At 34.9% G+C, this 19,970-nt stretch overlaps 1 protein-coding gene across 1 annotated transcript in view; it reads left to right on the forward strand.

Moving 5' to 3' along the window:
* Positions 1–19,051, forward strand: part of LOC121380910 (rac GTPase-activating protein 1-like) — a 31,309-nt gene extending 12,258 nt beyond the window's left edge. Inside the window, exons 8-20 of the mRNA XM_041509940.1 lie at positions 2,005–2,101; positions 2,598–2,697; positions 3,895–3,940; positions 4,370–4,473; positions 4,759–4,812; positions 5,189–5,253; positions 6,709–6,772; positions 7,135–7,246; positions 8,182–8,287; positions 9,961–10,096; positions 10,590–10,704; positions 12,832–12,928; positions 16,695–19,051. Of these exons, the coding sequence (XP_041365874.1) occupies positions 2,005–2,101; positions 2,598–2,697; positions 3,895–3,940; positions 4,370–4,473; positions 4,759–4,812; positions 5,189–5,253; positions 6,709–6,772; positions 7,135–7,246; positions 8,182–8,287; positions 9,961–10,096; positions 10,590–10,704; positions 12,832–12,928; positions 16,695–16,767 (1,169 nt within the window). The 3' untranslated portion in view covers positions 16,768–19,051. The remainder of the gene's footprint in view (positions 1–2,004; positions 2,102–2,597; positions 2,698–3,894; positions 3,941–4,369; positions 4,474–4,758; positions 4,813–5,188; positions 5,254–6,708; positions 6,773–7,134; positions 7,247–8,181; positions 8,288–9,960; positions 10,097–10,589; positions 10,705–12,831; positions 12,929–16,694) is intronic.
* Positions 19,052–19,970: the final 919 nt, after the last annotated feature.

A 19,970-nucleotide genomic window follows, 5' to 3' on the forward strand; every position in this document is an offset into this window, starting at 1 on the left:
GCTCCTCAACTTGTGTAACAAAGGCCGTGGTATGTACTATCCTGTCTATTGGATGGTGCATATAAAAGATTCCTTGCTGTTAATCGAAAAGTAGTCCATGAAGTGGCGACAGCAGGTTTTCTCTCAATATCTGTGTCGTCTTTAACCATATGTCCAACGCCATATAACTGTAAATAAAATGTGTTGAGTGTGTCGTTAAATAAAACATTTTCTTCCTTTCATAGTTTTAATACCCACTTGAAAGTATCAGAACTGCTATTCATATTAGGTAATTGGAGATTGACTAACAAGCTACAAGGAATTATGGATTGTTTATCCTGGTCGAGGGTTTAAAACATTTAATTCATAACAGACAGATAAATCATACGTCCTTATAGTGAGTTGGTTATTCTCTATATTAACCATTTTAAATTATATTTAATGTATAAATCTCTATGCTGCCGAAGGCAATTTAATTGGCTGTTCGCATATCCTACACTAATACAGTTGCCACTATATTATAATTTATATACTTTACATGACAAAATATAAATGACAGTTAGTTCACAACTGGTGATGTTGTGGCATAACTTCTTTATTGCAATCAAATTTTTTTGATACAAAATAACATGACTGTGATTGCATTAACGGTAGACAAAGAAAAGTCACATTATTTTCAGGAAATTATTTATTGGTCATTTGCATAATTATGGTGTGTCCACACGAGCCACAATTTTCGGCTATTTACAAACTTTACAGTTGGTTTGAAATCATATTATTTGATGAGCAGGAACTTTTTTGACAAGTATATATAGAAGATTCGTCACAAGTGTTTTTTAATATAAAAAATATCAACCGAGTCTATGTTAATCAGCATTTATCGAGGCTCTGCCGAGACAAATACCAATTAACTAGACGAGGTTGATATTTTACATATTAAAAAACATGAGTAATGAATTCTATTTATCCTATAATACTTCTAAAAACATTTTAATTAAATATTTTGTAAATCATAGTACTAAAGTCGCCGCAATACCTTGCAAATTTACATACCATTATTAACCAGGTTAATACACTAAATTATTATCCATATGGTTCAACATAACAGAGTTAATACTAATCATACGAAGCACATGTGTAATAACAAGTTTAATGACATAGTTTTGGGAAGCAACGTCATGTTATGACTTGCTTCTCCAGTCCTAGCTCAGACTGTGCATTTGAAATATGACGTCATTTTGTCATCTCCTTCTAGTTGTGGCTGAAACATTTTGAGTGTCAGGATTTTTGTATTGCCCTAGCGAGAGCGAGTGTAATATATGAATCCTGACACGAGTTTCATAAAATCAGTACAAAACACAAGCCTGTATAATAATCTCTATTTATCACATGGGTTTATGACATGGATATCATGGGTAAATTATAAGATAAATTGTAAAAACCACTGCTTATGTAAGTATACCATATTTATTGTGAAAAAAACCCCAAAAGACACTGCTTATACAAAAAATATACCATATGTTTATGGGCGAAAAAATAGGTGAAATGTTTTCTGTTAAATTTTGTAGATTGTATAACATAGGTTTACAGTGGAATCAATAAAATGAATAAAAGTACAGTTCCGGCAGCAGCAAAACAACCAATGAAAGGTTGTAATTTTTAAGCCAGCCAGTCAATGGCTGTAGAAGTAATGTGCAATCATTGAAAAACTATCACCCCCGAATATTTTAGCCCAAATGTGTAATAAAACAGCATTATCATTCTTTGTAAAAAAAAATATAAAAAAATATTAATAACGACAGTTTGACTTCAACTTTATTTTGATCTACTGTGAAAACTCCCATTCATAACATTTGTTCTTGACAATACACTGTAAGTTTTCGCAGAACTTTTATTATTTTTACCTCCTTGTGTTAGGTGGGTTGGTTTTATGTGGGGGTTTTGTTGTTTTTAGTATTCTTTTCTCTTTTTTAACATTATTTTTATTAGTGGTAACTGACTTCCTTTTTGTTTTCGTGTCCACAGACAGTGAACCCGAGTCGGATGAGTCATATCTTGGGACTCCACGGAACAGAAACAACAGTCGGATGCGATCACAGCGAGGGATCCTGAAGAAATCAAAGTTTGTATTGTGTTTTCACTTTGTGTTTCGTCTTACTCCGAAATATTAAAAAGTCTGTTCTGTTTAGTGCCACCACAAAGCGCACTGATTTATTAATCATCGGCAATTAGATGTAGAAGTCAGACATTTGGTAATTTTGACGCAAGACCTTAGAGGAAACCCACTACATTTTGTATTTAGCAGCAATGGATCTGTTATGTAAACTTTCACGCATACAGGGCAGCACATACCACATCCTTTGAACTATGAGTTGTGGGTCTCTGGTAGAGACGGGGAGAAACCCCATTCACAGCAGACAGTGATAGCCTGCTATAATGTTATTTTCGTCGGTTATTTCTGTTCTTAATAACATCACTGTCATGCTTGATTTGCTTGGAACTTTTTAAGTTCTATTTCTGTGTACATGTTGCATGCTTATAGATGCTCCTTATTACAGAAAGAAGCAACACGTTATTTAAGTATCATTATTGTAGGTGTTTTGTTTGACTATTTTCAGTACACCGACGCTCGGTAGAAGCAGTTCGGCAGGGAATGGTCTGAACAGAGTTCATGTGTTTATGTCGAAGTCCGTCATGATCCCGGAGACGTGTATACCAGTATGTATTTTAACATGTACTTATTAGTCCCCTACCGGTCCAACGGACTTAAAGGGACATTCCTGCGTTTGCTGCATTGTAAGAGGTTTCCAACTAATAAAATATTTCTACGATTAAACTTATATATTAAATATATTTTGTTGTTTGGAATATCAGTGTCTGTATGTATATTCAATGTGTTTCTGGTCGTCTTAATATTTGTAAGAAGCCCAAACTGGATTTTGTCTTCAAATAATTTTGTACATGCAAAAAAAATGTTTTTTAGGAAATAAAGTGAAATTTAACCTAGTACAAATGTTAGAACGGCCAGAAACACGTTTAATATACAGCCATTAATATATTATGCAGAAAAATGTATTTGATATGTAATTACAGTTGTTAAAAAGTATCTGTTAGTCGATAACATCTTAAAAATTGCAGCAAACTCAGGAATGTCCCTTTAAGAGTTTCATGGCTGTCTGTCCATCTGTCTGTCTCACTTAGTTTTCTGGATGGGTTTTTTTTTCCAATGTCTTGAAATATGGAGCTGAAATTTTGTGAATAGGTTTATCATATACCATTACAGATCAAGTTTGACTTTCATGGTGATTTACTCAAATTTGACAGTTATGGCCCTTGAATTTAGGAGATAATGGAAATTTGTTTTCTAAGTCGTTTTTTCTTTTTTTTTTTTTCCTCCCACTGCCTCGAGATATTGAGCTGAAATTTTGTTTATGGCTTTACAATGTACTATTACACATCAAGATTGATTTTGATGGCAATTTATCAATTTTTCACAGCTATGGCCCTCGAAGTTAACAGTTATAAACATTTGTTGGGCTCGGTAGGGAACAATGATTGCTTTAACAGTACTCTGAATGCTTGTTTTTATAGTAGTATTTAGAGGGTGCAGGTGGTGTTAAGAGTTCTTAATGGTAGACACAGCTCGAAATTCACATGGGGAAGGCAGCAAATGCCATTGAAAATGTACAATTCGTTTTCTGATAACCTGTCACAATTTTTGTTTTCCCCATCTAACTTTTGACAGTACTTCAGATGTATTGAGAAGTATTGATTTTTATGAGCGATAATAATTTTATGTCAAATTTGTTTTGTAATAATAATATGTGGGAATTCATTTTCCCAGAATATACTGCCATCACAGAATAATGTATAACTGGGTTTTTTATGTTAAGTTTATTAATTTTTGTTTTGTAGTGTGGACAGAGGATAAGATTTGGGAAAATGGCCATGAAGTGTAAAGGTGAGTTGACAGTTATAGGGGCGGGAATCAGCTCAGTCAGTTAAGTGCTTGCCTGAGGTGCTTGCATCGCAGGATCGAATCACCTTGATGGATCCATTCAACTGATTGGGGTTTTTCTCGTTTCAACTAGTGGTATGTACTTTGCTGTCTGTGGAAAAGTGCATATAAAAGATCTCTTGCTACTAATGGAAAAATTAAGCAGGTTTCCTCTAAGACTGTCAGAGTTAAAAAAAATTCGACATTCAATAGCCAATGATTGATTAATTAATGTGCTCTAGTAGTGTCATTAAACAAAACAAACTTCTTCTTTCTTTTGACAGTAATAATAATTTGGTGAATATATTTAATAATAATTTATTTCCTAAAAATCTTTATATTCAAACTTTTAAACATGATTTAACCATTCTTGGTCATTCCTTTTTCTTGCAGATTGCCGTTCTGTGTGCCACGTGGAGTGTAAAGATAATCTTCCTCTTCCCTGTATTCCGTCCTGTCCAAACACACCGGGCAACAAAAGTGCTAAAATTTCCGGGGTGTGTATTTTAGTTTTACTCTGTTATAGCCTGGACATTTATTTCTTAATGATCATATTTTGTTTAGATGTTTGTGCACGGAAGAGTAAACTCTTTTCTTTTTGTCAGCAAGACGGCATTATGATTATTATATTTGGAGTCTTGAAAAGTTCACTTTGCCAGTTGGTGAAATTTAAAATTAAGACTACTCTAGTTATGTTTGATGTTAGTTTCTTAAATACTTTTTTTTTTTTAAATACTTGCATCTGTTCATTGAATGTTGAACTCTGTTTTTGTTACTTTAAGGGTTTAATTTCGGACTACACACCAAGTGATCCACCATATATACCAGGACTTGTGGTAAGAATATAATATTGTTATGACTATTTTATACTTTTGTTTTCTTTCCTTCAAAATGTTGATCTCATTTAAAACCTGACAAACCACAAAAAGATTTTGATTAAAATCTTATATATGGATGGATCCATTCATTTTCCACTAGAATTGGTAGGTTGTTTTTTTGTTTGTATGGGGTGGGGGTTTTTCAGAGGTGGGTGGGGTTGGCCATTGTACAAAAATTTGTCATGTAAATATTTGCCATTAATTTTATTTGATTACTTTAGGGAATCTGTGACTTTTTATGAATGTCATTTGTCTTTGGTATAGTTTGACTTAAATGTAGATGGCCTTGAAAACATATGACAGTTTTATGAATTTGATAATTTGTTATTTTAAGGTTCATTGTGTCAATGAAATAGAATCTCGTGGACTTGATGAAGTTGGCATCTACAGAGTACCGGGGTAAGGATTAATGTTGATTTTGTGAAGAAACGAATGAATATTTAACTATACCCCAGCATTAAAAAAAAAAAATAATGACCATTGGGTATCAACTAGTGGTAAACATATAAATGAATGATCTTGAATTAGAGATGACATTTCAAAATCAATGGACCTTGGTCACCTTTGAACATGTATGTTTTGGTGTTTTTAACACAAGAACTGACGCAGCTTGGGAAACAGATTTATTTTATATATTTCAATTTATTTTCGTGCTTATGTCCATTTACAGTTTAAGCACGGTGTCCTGGGTACATACCTCAGTTATCTGGGACAGTATGTTAGTGGTTAGTGAGAGAAGAGGGTGTAGTGGTCTTACACCTACCCATTGAGTCGTTAAAACTCGCTTTGGATGGGAGCCGGTACCGGGCTGTGAACCCAATACCTATCAGTGACATGTCCGATGGCAAACAAATGAAAATGTTTAGCTTTGTACAAGAACCAATTGGAGGCAGGACATAGCCCAGTGGTAAAGTCTTGCTTGATGCACAGTTGGTGTAGGATCGATCTCGTTGATTGGGCCCATTGGGCTATTTCACGTTTCAGCCAGTGCACTACAACTGGTATATTAAAGGCTGTGGTTTGTAAATGTTTACATTATAGACAATATTCAGAATCAGTTTGTAATATTGGTTTATGGTTGCTGGTTAATGAAATTGTCCTGAGATTGAGCTAGTATTGTGCTGGGCGAGCAAATCGGTTTGCCAAATTATCTTTAAATATGCTAAATTCACTGTCATTTTTCGACAAAATATCAGTTATTACATGAAATGTTTTCGGCAAATCAAAATAAAATTCGCCTGTTCCTGAAATTCACAATTGGTGAATTTGACAAGTGTCAGAGCTAGCCCAGACTGATATGATTCACACCAATACAGCACTTCAGTGACTAACGTTACACATTGTACAGTGAAACCCCTTGAAACTGGATGCCTACGGTATCGTGTAAACAGTCCAATTACCAGGGGTTTCCCATTTAGAGAGGTTATGTTCTGTACTTATATTTAAAATGGGACCATAAATAATGTTCCATTTTGTGGGTATTCTGTTTTACTGAGGGTCCTGTTTTGAGGAGTTTTACTGTATTTTCTTGTTTAGAATATTTGTGACTGTATACACATAGTGTTTGTGGTTGTTGTAACATTTGTGGTAGCTCAAATTGGATTTTATCTAAAAAAAAAAAATATATATTAAGAATTAACATATATATTTGGCAGGACCTTAATATATATTAAGAATTAACATATAGGCTATATTTGATATACAAAGATTTATTTTTATCGATATTTTAAAAAATGTCTTTAAGATATAATATTAATTATTAAAAAAGGCTGTAGGAAAACCTTATGGTGATGGCAAACACAATACTGTGCCTGAAATTAGGTTCTTAAAAAATATTTCATCCTTCATTTTCAGCTCTGACAAAGAGGTTAAAGAATTGAAGGAGAAATTTTTAAAGAAGAAAGGAACACCAAACCTGGTACCATTTTTATACATATATTCTATTTTGACCCCATGGAAACTAAATGTATGGAATTCCTGGAGGTTTTTGGGGGGGGGGGGTGGGGGGGGTCTTTTCTTACTGTGAAAACAGATTTTAATTTTTAAAAATTCATTATCAATTCACATGGTTGAAATATGCTTTAAATTTGATCATGACTATTTAGAACTAAGTTATTCAATAAATATGGCTGCTTTTCGCTAGGTCTTGAACTTACTGAAAATGTAACTGTCCAGTTGACCTTTTTAGGCTGCCTATGACTTACAAGTTTACAACAGGACAGTCTCATCTGTTATCATTTAGATTCGGATTATTAATTTTTCGTTTGGTTTTGTTTTCAGGCCAATATCAGTGATATCCATGTGGTGTGTAGCTGCCTGAAAGACTTCCTGCGATCCCTGAAGGAGCCTCTAATTACATACGGCCTGTGGAGGGAGTTTGTCAATGCTGCAGGTCGGTGCTCACATGTGCTTTAAGAGACAAACTGTCAGTGTGGATTAGAATAGTTCAGTTCAGTGTCCTTATTGACTCGCGGGGCGGGACGTAGCACAGTGGTAAAGCACTCACTTGATGCACGGTTGGTCTGGGATCGATCCCAGTCAGTGGACCCATAAGGCTATTGCTCATTCCAACCAGTGCACCTCGACTGGTATATCAAGGTCATTGTATGTGTTATTGTGTCTGTGGGATGGTGCATATAAAAGATCCCTTGCTATTGATGGTGAAAATTTAGCAGATTCCTCTCTAAGACTACATGTCCAAAATTACCAATTGTTTGACATCGAGTAGCCGATGATTAATAAGTCAATGTGCTCTAGTGGTGTTGTTAAAAAAAAAAGAGTAAACAACCATTTAAAAAAATTTAACAATTTGTTGCAGGACTGAAAATTATGTGTTACTAACTTTCATTTGCATGTTGCTTGCATAATTCTAGGGTGGTTTTTTTTTACCTTAAATGACATGATTGTAGCAGGTTCTGCAAAGAAAAAAAGATTATTGATTTTTAGTATAATTATTGTTTGTTTTTGGGTGTTAATTCTCAGAAGTCAGTGATATAAATATTTAATTACAAAACAGTTTCTTTTATATTTGGTATGAATGTGATCCCGGGTCATGTCAAATTTTATATCTGGTATAAGTGTACACTGATGGTATGCTTATGCAGCATCGCATTGCACCATGAGATTGCAAAGATTCATTATTATTCGGCACAGTTGACATCACACAAATGTTTATATAAGGCAGCATTTACTTCATAAAATTTAGAGGAGCATGCATTTTGCTTCAGAAAAAGATTCAATGTTGTTATTTTAAAAGTAGGCTAAGTACATCCACCTACATGCAGAGTGAATTGGAATATTAAATCAATGGATTTTTTTAACTTGCAGAAAGACAGAACCAGCAGGAAGCCATAGACCTGATTTGCAAGGCTGTGATCAAACTCCCTGTAGCAAACCGAGACACCCTAGCGTTTCTCATTCTTCATCTTCAGAGGTAATCCACAGATATATCGTTTCTGGGACTCGTACCCTTGTAGATGTTTTTCCTTGAGAATAGTGTCACAGGGATGTGATTTTTCAGCTTTTTTGTGTAAAGTAATTTTCACAAAGTTTACTATAGACTGGATTTGATCTGCATGAAATGCTAAAAACAAGAGGTTTCAGCTTTTTAAAATCAGTTCAGCTTTTATTTTTAAATGCCTATCCACATCCCTGTGTCAGAAAAAAACAGCTGTAACAAGATGAGAACCACAAATATTTGCTAGTGCAGTTTTGTAATTTTAGTATAATTATTATATAGCATTCACCATATTTTTGGTACTGTCATGTTACTCTCAGCTGAGAGTAACATATATATATTTATCCTATAACTTACCCATGATATCTATGTCATAAACCCATGTGATAATCGACTTTGTTAACTCGGTTAATAATGGTATGCAAATTTGCAAGGTCTCTAGGTAATGTGTTGCTGTGGATGGGTCATTTGTTTATAAGCCAACAAGACCCGTGTACCTGAGCGTAACGTTTTCAAAGATTTGTTTAAAATACGTGACGTCAATCTAATTTGTGCTAATCGTGATGACATCATATTATCGATGGCGGCGACTTTAGTACTGTGATTTACTAAAAAAATAAATTATTAAGATATTATTTTAGAAGTGTTATAGGATAAATAGAATTCGCTACTCGTGTTTTTTAATATGTAAAATATCAACCTCGTCTAGTTAATCGGTATTTGTCTCAGCAGAGCCTTCCTTACATTTTCAGTGCAAAGTATATGATATTTTTCAGATCACATACTTTAAGCATTTGATAATTTTGCAAATTAGATGTAAATTAGTTGAGGTCTCGGCACTAGGTTTATTGACATTTAAGCAAACGTACTTGGGTGACACTCCATGATTGACGTATGCATTCATAGTCATCAAATAAAAACATTTCAATGGCAATTTGACACTGAAAGCTGTCCAGCGTTCAGAAAACAAAAAACGTTAGGCATAACTTTATTTTGATGTAAGGACATCCAAAATGACGTAATTTCCATTCAAAAATACACCGCGCCACATATTCTTACGTCATTTGAATATCTAGTAATGGCGGACTGGAATTAAAGTTGTGTGTACAGTTTACAAAAACATGTATTAAGCTTGAGCTTATATGATAAAGAGATTATTACCCTTGTGTATTTTGGTATCATCAATATCATATATTAGGAATAAAAATAATGTATTATGCACACCAGAGGCTCGCATAATACAATTTTTATTCTTAATATATGACATTAACGATACCGAAAAACTCTGGTAACCTCTATATATATATTGGATGTCACAAGTACCATGTAAGTAATAACAGCAGCAATCTTGGTTGATGAGACCAGTCAACCAGTGAACTGCGTACTTTACCATGTAGGTACAGTTTGCATAGATGGTTTTTCTAGCACCTTTTGTTTTTTGATAGACTGCACTAAAAAGATACCTAACATATGATATATATATATATATATATATTAGTTAGGGTGGGTGGGGTAGGATTCCGTCTGAATTGTGTTAAAAACTAAATAGCCAGTGATGAATAATGTGCTGTGCATTTTTGTTTTAAAGCATTCTTTTCCCCTTATTTTTTATTTTTGTTTTTCTCTCAATGTGTTTGAATTTGTTTCAGAGTTGCCGAGAGTCCCAAGTGCAAGATGCCCGGAGGAAATCTGGCCAACATTTTCGGTCCTACAATTGTGGGTTACTCGTCTGCGGAACAAAACCCTAAAACAGACCTCTTCATGGAAACACGGAAACAGAAAATGGTTTGAAATGTTCACAGTTATAATTAGACTATCGTGTTTGAGGTGTGCAATGGTATCCCTGCACCCTTGTCAATACAGTCTGAGGGATGCACAACACAACTCTTAATTTTGTTTTATAGAATAGTTTATTAATTATTACAAAATAATCAATCCAATTTAATATTCATGATACAGTTAAAGTAACATTGGGGGTGGGGGGGTAAGCGTGTTTTATTTGTTAAAATCACTTATGAGCTGATTAAATTTTATGTGTTATCTGTTTCCCTTGTTATGAAATATAACTGCATACTAATTATTTGTTAGGATTGAATGCAAAAAAACACCTATTGCTTCCTTTAACAGTAATCAGTACTAGTAGTACATTTGGATGTTAGCTATTTATAAATGAACCCAGTAGCTTGTAAAAGAACAAAAAACTTCGTAAAATGGTGCCTGGGATATTAATGCAACAACTTGGGCTTAACCTGATAATAATTCATGTCTCCCTTTTTAGGTAATGGACTTGCTCTTGAGTGTATCTACCGATTACTGGGTACAGTTCATTGAGGTTGAGAATATTTCTCTCTACCCAGCGATTGAGCCCTCTACAGCCAGAACACCTGACACAGGTATCCTATCGGTTTATGTTGTTATCACAGTTTTTGTCAAGCATAACAGTGTTCTCGCTGGGTGAAAATTAAAGGAGGGCGGCCGCGCAGCACCACACCCTTCAAAAAACGAAAAACAAAATGGTTGGGGGGAGAGCTTGGTGGTCACCATGTTGTTGTGTGTTGATATACTTTGTGGAGAGACATACTCCTTATTTTGATTACAAAAAGTGTATACGAAATACAAGCAGACTCGTCTTTTAATTGAACCGAAGATGTTATCGGTCTGATATTCACTGGCAGTTCCGGTTTTGCTGAACCGATCAAAGTTTTAATATTATTTTGATAAAGATTTCAAGATATACGAAAAACAAAAAAAGATGTTTGTGTGATCCCCTAATGTCGAAAACATTTTTTGTTATTCCCAACTTCATCGAATAAATCGATCGCTGTGATAAAATATTATCGCCAACTGAAAAAAAGAAAAGGATTCCCAGTCTGGAGCTCCATGCGGTAAGACGTGTTTGTTTCGCTTGTGCACACTGCACATGCTTTCGTGTGCTCGACTTGGGGATTCTTCGTTTCGTTGTTTTTGTCAGCGAAATGAAGTTTTCTACTGGGATGTATGCGGCCAATGGAACTGATTGAACGCTGGAATGCTTCTCGTTTCAACAGCCTGCACCACCAGGTTGGATTCTTTTTAGCGAGATTTCTTGCCTCCACGTCATTTCTCCGTCTGACTGTCCACTTGTTTTTTTCGTGACTCGTATGACGGCCATTCTGCAGAACGCCACGGTTGTTCGCATTTTAGTCTCTACGTGTCCGAGCCTGTCCTAGCAGCTCTGGAAGATTGACCGTCCCACGCTAAGAAGAAATAGGAAGCGGGGTCGGCCCATACTACTCTTTTTCTAGACTTTGTCTCGCTTTATAGTGATACCATCTCGTATCCTCCGGAGTCGGGCCCGTCCGCACCACTACACCAACCCATGACAACTGGACTATACCCTAGTCTGATACTCTCTCTCGTTCAGGGCAGCTTCTCAAGATCTGTATTTCAGCACAGCACTACACCTTCAACGTCTATCGACTGTCAATCTAGGGGTTTTCTTGACAGGATGCAACCCATCTAGTCCCTTTAAGCTGTGCACCCAAACGGCCTTATAACGAGGCCATTCGCGTGGACATATCGATCGGACTTTAAACTTTTAGATCTGCGTTCAAAATTTTATGTCGAAATTACTTCTTTTTTTAAAAATATTATTAAATAGTCCGATCCTCTCTTCTTTCTCTTATTTAATTTTGGACTGTCCTTCTTAAATGCTCCAAATTATATAAATATTCGGCCGAGCAGTCAATTCTTTTTTATTTTTGGCATGTAACCTTTTTATTTATTTTATTTAATCTATTAACTTTTTTACCAATTGCTATTTTCAAAATTCTGCCCATTTTTTGCCTATAATCAATTATATCTGTAACTGAGGACAAAATATCAGACGACAGTTAGTGGAAACAAAAGGTAGAGTGACCGTTCTGATCACGTGACAAATTTGGCTCCAAATAAGTGGGAGTTTTCAGTCGGAGATTGCCGAATCCATAAAAAATAAAAATGTTTTCATTGCTCAAATAAAATATAACTTTTATTGTGTTTATTAAACATACAAATGGATACAGGTATGGGACAAAATAGAGGCTGTTAAAAATACTATTAAATTACGTTTCGGTAACTGTCGTAAATGTTTCGTCAGTTGCTTTTTCGTACACAACGCGGCTTGTTTCCTTTGATGTCCAGTGTGCAGACTGATCGTTGTGGGGGGTTTTTATGTGTGGAAAAAAAGTGTGCATTTGGAAATGGAGATAGGTGCTGGAAAATATAGTAGGGTGCTGGAAAATAAAGAGGGGCTTAGAAAAATAACGTGAAAGGAGGGCGGCAAACTGCAATAGCACGGCGGGCCGCCCCGCTTAAATGGAGCAGCGAGAACACTGCATAACCATTTTAATTGCAGAATTGCTATTATTATTTTTTTATTTTTTTATTTTAAGGTTATGATCCTACATTTTTTTCTATTTCAGATGTGCAAATGTATAAATAAGTTATCCCCATTGTAAATGTTTTTTTAATCATTTAACTCAAATATTTTTTGTTTTTAGTTCCTCGTAGTCGACTAGGACCTGTTCTTACACCAGGATCATATGAAAACCAGACGATGCATATGCAGTCGAGAACTCAGAACAGTTGCACTCCAACGTACGTATTTGTATGTTAGTCACACTGTTCAGAACAGTTGCACTCCAACGTACGTATTTGTGTGTCAGTCGCACTGTTCAGAATGCTTGCACTCCAGCGTACGTATTTGTGTGTCAGTCGCACTGTTCAGAACAGTTGCACTCCAACGTACGTATTTGTGTGTCAGTCGCACTGTTCAGAACGGTTGCACTCCAACGTACATACCGGCCTCAGTGGCGTCATGGCAGGCCATCGGTCTACAGGCTGGTAGGTACTGGGTTCGGATCCCAGTCGAGGCATGGGATTTTTAATCCAGATACCGACTCCAAACCCTGAGTGAGTGCTCCGCAAGGCTCAGTGGGTAGGTGTAAACCACTTGCACCGACCAGTGATCCATAACTGGTTCAACAAAGGCCATGGTTTGTGCTATCCTGCCTGTGGGAAGCGCAAATAAAAGATCCCTTGCTGCTAATCGGAAGAGTAGCCCATGTAGTGGCGATAGCGGGTTTCCTCTCAAAATCTGTGTGGTCCTTAACCATATGACTGACGCCATATAACCGTAAATAAAATGTGTTGAGTGCGTCGTTAAATAAAACACTTCTTTCTTTCCAACGTACATATTTGTGTGTTAGTCACGCTGTTCAGAATGGTTGCACTCCAACGTACGTATTTGTGTATTAGTCACACTGTTCAGAATGGTTGCACTCCAACGTACGTATTTGTGTGTTAGTCACGCTGTTCTTTCTGCACTGTTTAATTACACATCTTTATTATCCACATGGTTCAACATAACCGAGTTAATAATCATACGAAACACACCTGTAATAACATGTAACATATAAAACATTTCTTTCCTTCCTTCATTAAAATTTTATATAACATAAACAGACAACAGAAACTCGCTTTGCTTTTGGCATAATATATTAAATGTTCACATGTTGATAACATTACCAACGACATTCATGAAAAGAGAGAACAGCCCAACTTTTCTATATATATAGATATATATATATAAAAAAATTTTTAGTAGACCTGGTCACATATATAATGAGGCATGATCTTATTTCTGAATATTTAATAACAGTAGCATGTGAGAAACGTTTTGGTTTTTTTTCCTTGTTTATAACACCTGCAGCATATAACAGTCATTTTTTGTTCTGATTTCTAGTTATTTAAACTAACTCGTTAAGAGCTGGGTGGTATTGAAATTTGAGGTTCAGTATCAATAACAGTATTTTTGAGGCGATTTACCTTGGTATCGGTACAGTATTCAGACACGACCAAATATTGGTATTTCCACAATACCGATAGTGAGCGGTATATTCGGCTTTAAATGCATGCCTGAGTTAAGGCTCACCCGCTAATTTCATCTAAATACAATTTTATAAACAAGGCTCTCGTATGATTTATACCCAACCCATTTTGTGTTTATCAGATATATTGTTAGTGCTTTACTAAATGGCGGGGAAAATTTTTAATACCAAAATTTCAGTATTTTGAAATTTGCTCAGTACGGTAAATTAGGAGATAACCATATGACGTTTTTAGATTTGTGGGTGTTTTGGTCTATTTCATCCTGCAAATGTCGTTTTTGACCGAAGGCGTTAGCCTGAGGTTAAAAATGAAACATTTGCAGTCATTAAATAAATAATAACACCCACAAATCTAAAAACATCATTGTGTCCATTGTAAACTGAATTGTTATTCTACAGAACTAACTGTATATTTCTTGAAAAAAATACCTGGCTACAATCTAACTGTAGACCCTTGAACTGTCAACTTGGTCTCTTCCAATTTCTAATGACATCATTAGCTTTTTCGGGTGTTATTTTCATTTGATCCTGGAAAAAGAATGTAATTAACCAATCACAATACAGAATACACTCGCCATCAGTTTACAATCGATATTGACCTGATACCGATACTGAATGGTATACCGCCCAGCTCTATAACTCATATAATCACACTATAAAAATGTTTTATTATTTGAAATCTAACTCTGGTTTGTATTAATCCTGACATTATGTTGTCTTTTTGAGATTGTGTATTAGCTTATTTGCTCCCAGCTGTAACAGTATCAGCATTTACTAAATCCAATCAGGGCTTGGTTTTGATATTTATTGTAGAAATATTCTTTTTTCATTATGTAGTTTGTGATATTTGGCTTAAACATACTGATCCCACTGGTCTCAAACTGAATGCTTGTATGTATTAGGTGTTGTTTTGTTTTTAAAATTAAAACGCAATGGGTAAAAAGAAAATCTGGTGATTGGCATCATTTCACTGTGGCATTATTTCATTGCTTATATACTGAGAGGCATAAATAACGCAATGGTTGTTTGGCAATAAAACAGCAAAAAAAATTAATTACTTACCTTGGCATATTAAAAAAAGACAGAAAACACACAAAAAATTACATTTGTTCATATACTCAATATATATGATTTGACAGTTCTATAAAAAAAATATTCAGAGAAATACTCATTGCGTTATTTATGCCTCTCAGTATACTCATCTTGGCTTCCTTATAAACTATACTATACTCATCTTGGCTTCATCTCATACCATCTTCCTATAACTGGCATCATTTTAGCTGGAACTGGCATCATCCTTTGTAACCAACATCACTGTGGTTATCAGTCAGAATCATTGTAGTATCATACTAGTATGGCTTGGCATCATCATTTACTCATCATCAGCATACTTTGTGCACTGGGCATTTTGACTATACTGGCCTTACGTGCAAGAGAATCGTTGATTCCCAACTGAGTTGCCTGTTTTTCTGTTAGTAGACTGATGCCACCCCTAAGGAAGGCCCCTTTGGCCACCTCTGAAAAAGCTATGTGAGTGGAAATCTTGCTTCAGTTGGGACCAGGTACAATTAGAACTAGACACTTGCTAGTAACTAGACTGTTACTTAAAATAATCTTAGATGGGCAGGCACAATTAGAACTTAAAAATAGACATTTGCTAGAAACTATACTTACTTAAAATAATCTTAGATGGGCAGGCACAATTAGAACTAGTCACTTGCTCGTAAATAGACTGTTATTCTTAGGTTGGCAGGTAAAATTAGAACGAGTCACTCATTAGTTACTTAACATAATATAACAGTCGATAGGTACAACACGTAAGACATTGTAAAAAGTTTGTTTTATTTAACGATGCCACTAGAGCACATTGATTGTTTAATCTTATCATTGGCTATTGGACGTCAAACATATGGTCATTCTGACACTGGTTTTTTTTTAGATGAAACCCGCTGTCACCACATAGGCTACTCTTTTACGACAGGTAGCAAGGGATCTTTTATTTGTGCTTCCCACAGGCAGGATAGCACAAACCATGGCCTTTGTTGAACCCGTTATGGATCACTGGTCGGTGCAAGTGGTTTACACCTACCCACTGAGCCTTGCGGAGCACTCACTCAGGGTTTGGAGCCTGATTAAAAATCCCATGCCTCGACTGGGATCCAAACCCAGTACCTACCAGCCTGTAGACCGATGGCCTAATCACGACGGCACCGAGGTCGGTCGTAAAAGATTGCAGTGCACTTGTAATGCTAGACTTGTCAAATTGTAGAATATTAATGTTAATTTGTTGAGTTTTATTAACTTAAAAAAACGTTTCCACCAAAGCTTTACTTATTCAAGTGACTTATTTATCAAACAATATTAAAAAAAAGGAAGAATTACAGTTAGTTTTAATTTTGTATCGTAAAATCTAGGTGACAACAAGTATTGTATAATTCTTTACTGCATATGAATTTTTTTTTTTTTTTGCACAGACTGCCAAACAGAACATCAAGAAATACATCACGGAATCCAAGACATTTCTTCGCATCACCATTTGTGACATGAAGTCTGATGGACTACTGACAATAACTTGACATTTTCATATATCTACTTCATGTCAAAATGTTTAGCTGTCACAAGTTGTAGTTGTGCACAAACATATCAACCGATACATATTTCATAGTATTGCATGTACATGTTTTTCAGTAACTTGGAAAGTAGATTTACATATGCAGATACTTAGTCTTCTCAAAATGTTACAAGATTACAATAAGCATTTTGTAACTTGATTTTCACTAGAAGGAATATAATTTCATAAATAGCAAAATACTCTTTACCATCCCATATCAGTAAAGCAATTGTTATTTCCTCAGGACAAAACAATCCTAATTTTATATTTCTTTATATTTTTTATTTGTAGAGAATGCTTAACTCTTCTTTTGAATTGAAACTTCCTCAGGTAAATAACTATATTTTTTAACCTTAGAAATTAGGAATGAATAAATTAAAATGGTGTCACTTTACAAAGTTCTCAGATATAAAATATCATCGTTCTGGTAATTGGGTCCAATGGTTCGGCTAATCATCAAGGTATATTATGTTGTGACGTTTATTTAGGTTACCATGACCTAGTTGTAAAGGATAGGTTTTGAACAACTAGTGTGCATACAAGCACATACAGGTTTGTTCCTCTTATAAATAGATGTATATATATCATATGTATTTTGTTTTTAATGTGTAGAATTTTTATATTTTGGCAGTAGACTTGAAATCATGATAGTATTTAGCATAATTTATGAAGGTGCATTTATTTATTACATTCATTCCTTATATTAAACATAACAGGAAAATTATGGTCCGATTAAAGGGTTTTGTATTGTGGAAAAAAAACCCACACCGTCTAATGGTATCGTTAAGATGCCCTTAACCATATGTCTGACGCCATATAACCGTAAATAAAATGTGTTGAGTGCGTCGTTAAATAAAACATTTCTTTCTTTCTTTCGTTAAGATGCAGTCTGTATTATTATTCCGAAAATGCTGCCCATGCATTTGGCAGTAATGACAGCAACTGTGATAGGTGTAGTATCTCTCATTGAAAAAAATTCTCATTTCGACGTGCGACAGAACATGACAACAGCTGAAGCCTGCTCTGATTAAATTGGGTTTTAAACATTTTCAGTTGTTAAATAAGGTGAAAAGTATTGTAGAGATAGGCAAATGAATTTGTTGACAAGAAGTGTCTTAAAATGTCCAGATACAGTTGGGTTTTTTCATAAAGAATGGGTTTCCTTCACACCAAAGTATCAGTAATAATGGTTTAAAAAGATATGTTATGACTGTATCTAGAATTCTTGTTAACAACCAAATATAACTTTGCTTTGCTGCAAATGAGTTTTAGTTTTTCTTTAACGAATGCACTACACTTGGATAAATCTTTTACAAAATTATCCATAGTTCTGTATATACTATGTTCTGTACAATCGTTTTTAAAACTATACATGTACCTGTATACGAAATGTTATTCAACTGTACAGGATTATCCAACGAGAACTGCTTGCAGGATCTTTTATTCGGTTTGTAAAATAATCTCACACTGAAAATGTCGGAGCACATTTTGCTATTGAAATCTGTGTATCTGCCCCTTCAGCACGCACACGCACACAAGAGAATCCTTCAGTCCTTCGAGAAATAGTTTAAAATATTGTTTATTTAAGTTTTGTCTGAAGATTTAAAGCCACAACACATACTTTTTTGTAACAACAGTTTTGTGCCAGGGCCTTACTACAAACATCTGAATCACAGGTATTATAATGAATTTGCCAAAATTAATAATTTAATCAAAATGTAATGTGTAAACAGTAAACAAGGGGGGGAAAACCCTGTAATACTAATAGCATGAAACGTTTTACACTGCCTGAAAACTTGGGTAAGTGGCTTTAAATATCCGTAACTGTTCAACTGTTTTTTGACAGACAGTTTCAGACCATATTCCAAATCGTAAATAGTCTGTTTCCTTTGTTATTCTACCATAATTTGCAGAATAAAATGTCTCCAAAATAAGTATTCTATTTGTAGTTTACCACCTTTAAAATACAACACTGCAAGCGGTTTCTCTTTGTATTATAGTGGATATGTCTAAGCTGAATCGACATGAGATTACAACGGTTTATAGACCTTTTCAAGTTATAAACCTGTTATTTAGGAGCAAAAAAATGAGTCTAGTTGATACAATTTCATTGACTAGATACATGTTGGTTTAGATGGTCCAGTGTATTTGTTTATATTGCTATTTGTGTATGCTGCAGTCTTTCATATTCTTCACTTGGAAATAAAATCATAATGCATCTTCACAGTTTTTGTGTTCATTAATTATTAACATTGTATTCTTTTTAGTTAGGAGATAACCATATGTAGTGTTTAGATTTGTGGGTGTTATTGTCTATTTGATCCCGCAAATGTTAGTTTTGACCAAAGGTGTTAGCCCGAGGTTCAATAGGAAACATTTGAGGGCATCAAATAGACAATAACACCTGCAAATCTAAAAACTCCATATGGTTATGTCCATTGTAAACTGAATACTTTTTCTACGGAACTAACTGTATATTTGGTATTTCTTGAAAAAAATAACTGGCTACAATCCAACTAGACCCTTGAACTGTCCACTTGGCCAGTTCGAATTGCTAATGATGTCTATCTTTCTGGGTGTTATTTTCATTTGATTCCGGAAAAATAATGTAATTAACCAATCACAATACAGAACACATTAGAAATGTATATTTAAAATTTAATAAAAATTCCATTTACTCTAGTGTTGCGACTTTAATAGGGTTATTGTGACATTTTTAAAGAGGAAACCTGTTTCAAGTCATACAGGCTACTATCAAATATGTCGTGTATGTAGATTTCTTACAAGATAGGACAGCACATACCTCAGGTTTAAAAGTAACATTGACGAGTCCTATTGGGATGACCAGTCAAGCACCCAAATGTACACTAAATTGGTTGTGGTGTTTGAGATCATGATGCATTACATAAAGAGAGAAATCTTGATGCAGCACATTATCCTCATTACAACCCTAAGGACCAAAACAAACGAGCTGGGTCTGGGAAATATGGAATCGGTCAAAACAGAAAGGCACTGAATTGAATGTGACAAAAACAAAAGTCTGATGGTATGAACTTCAGATTAGACCGACAATATGCTACATGTATAGATTTACAGTGCCAGACTACCCAGTACCAAGTTCTGGGTTTGGTGTGTTCTG

The sequence above is a fragment of the Gigantopelta aegis genome, chromosome 9 (genome assembly GCF_016097555.1).
Source record: "Gigantopelta aegis isolate Gae_Host chromosome 9, Gae_host_genome, whole genome shotgun sequence".
In the NCBI taxonomy this organism is placed as follows: Eukaryota; Metazoa; Mollusca; class Gastropoda; order Neomphalida; family Peltospiridae; genus Gigantopelta; species Gigantopelta aegis.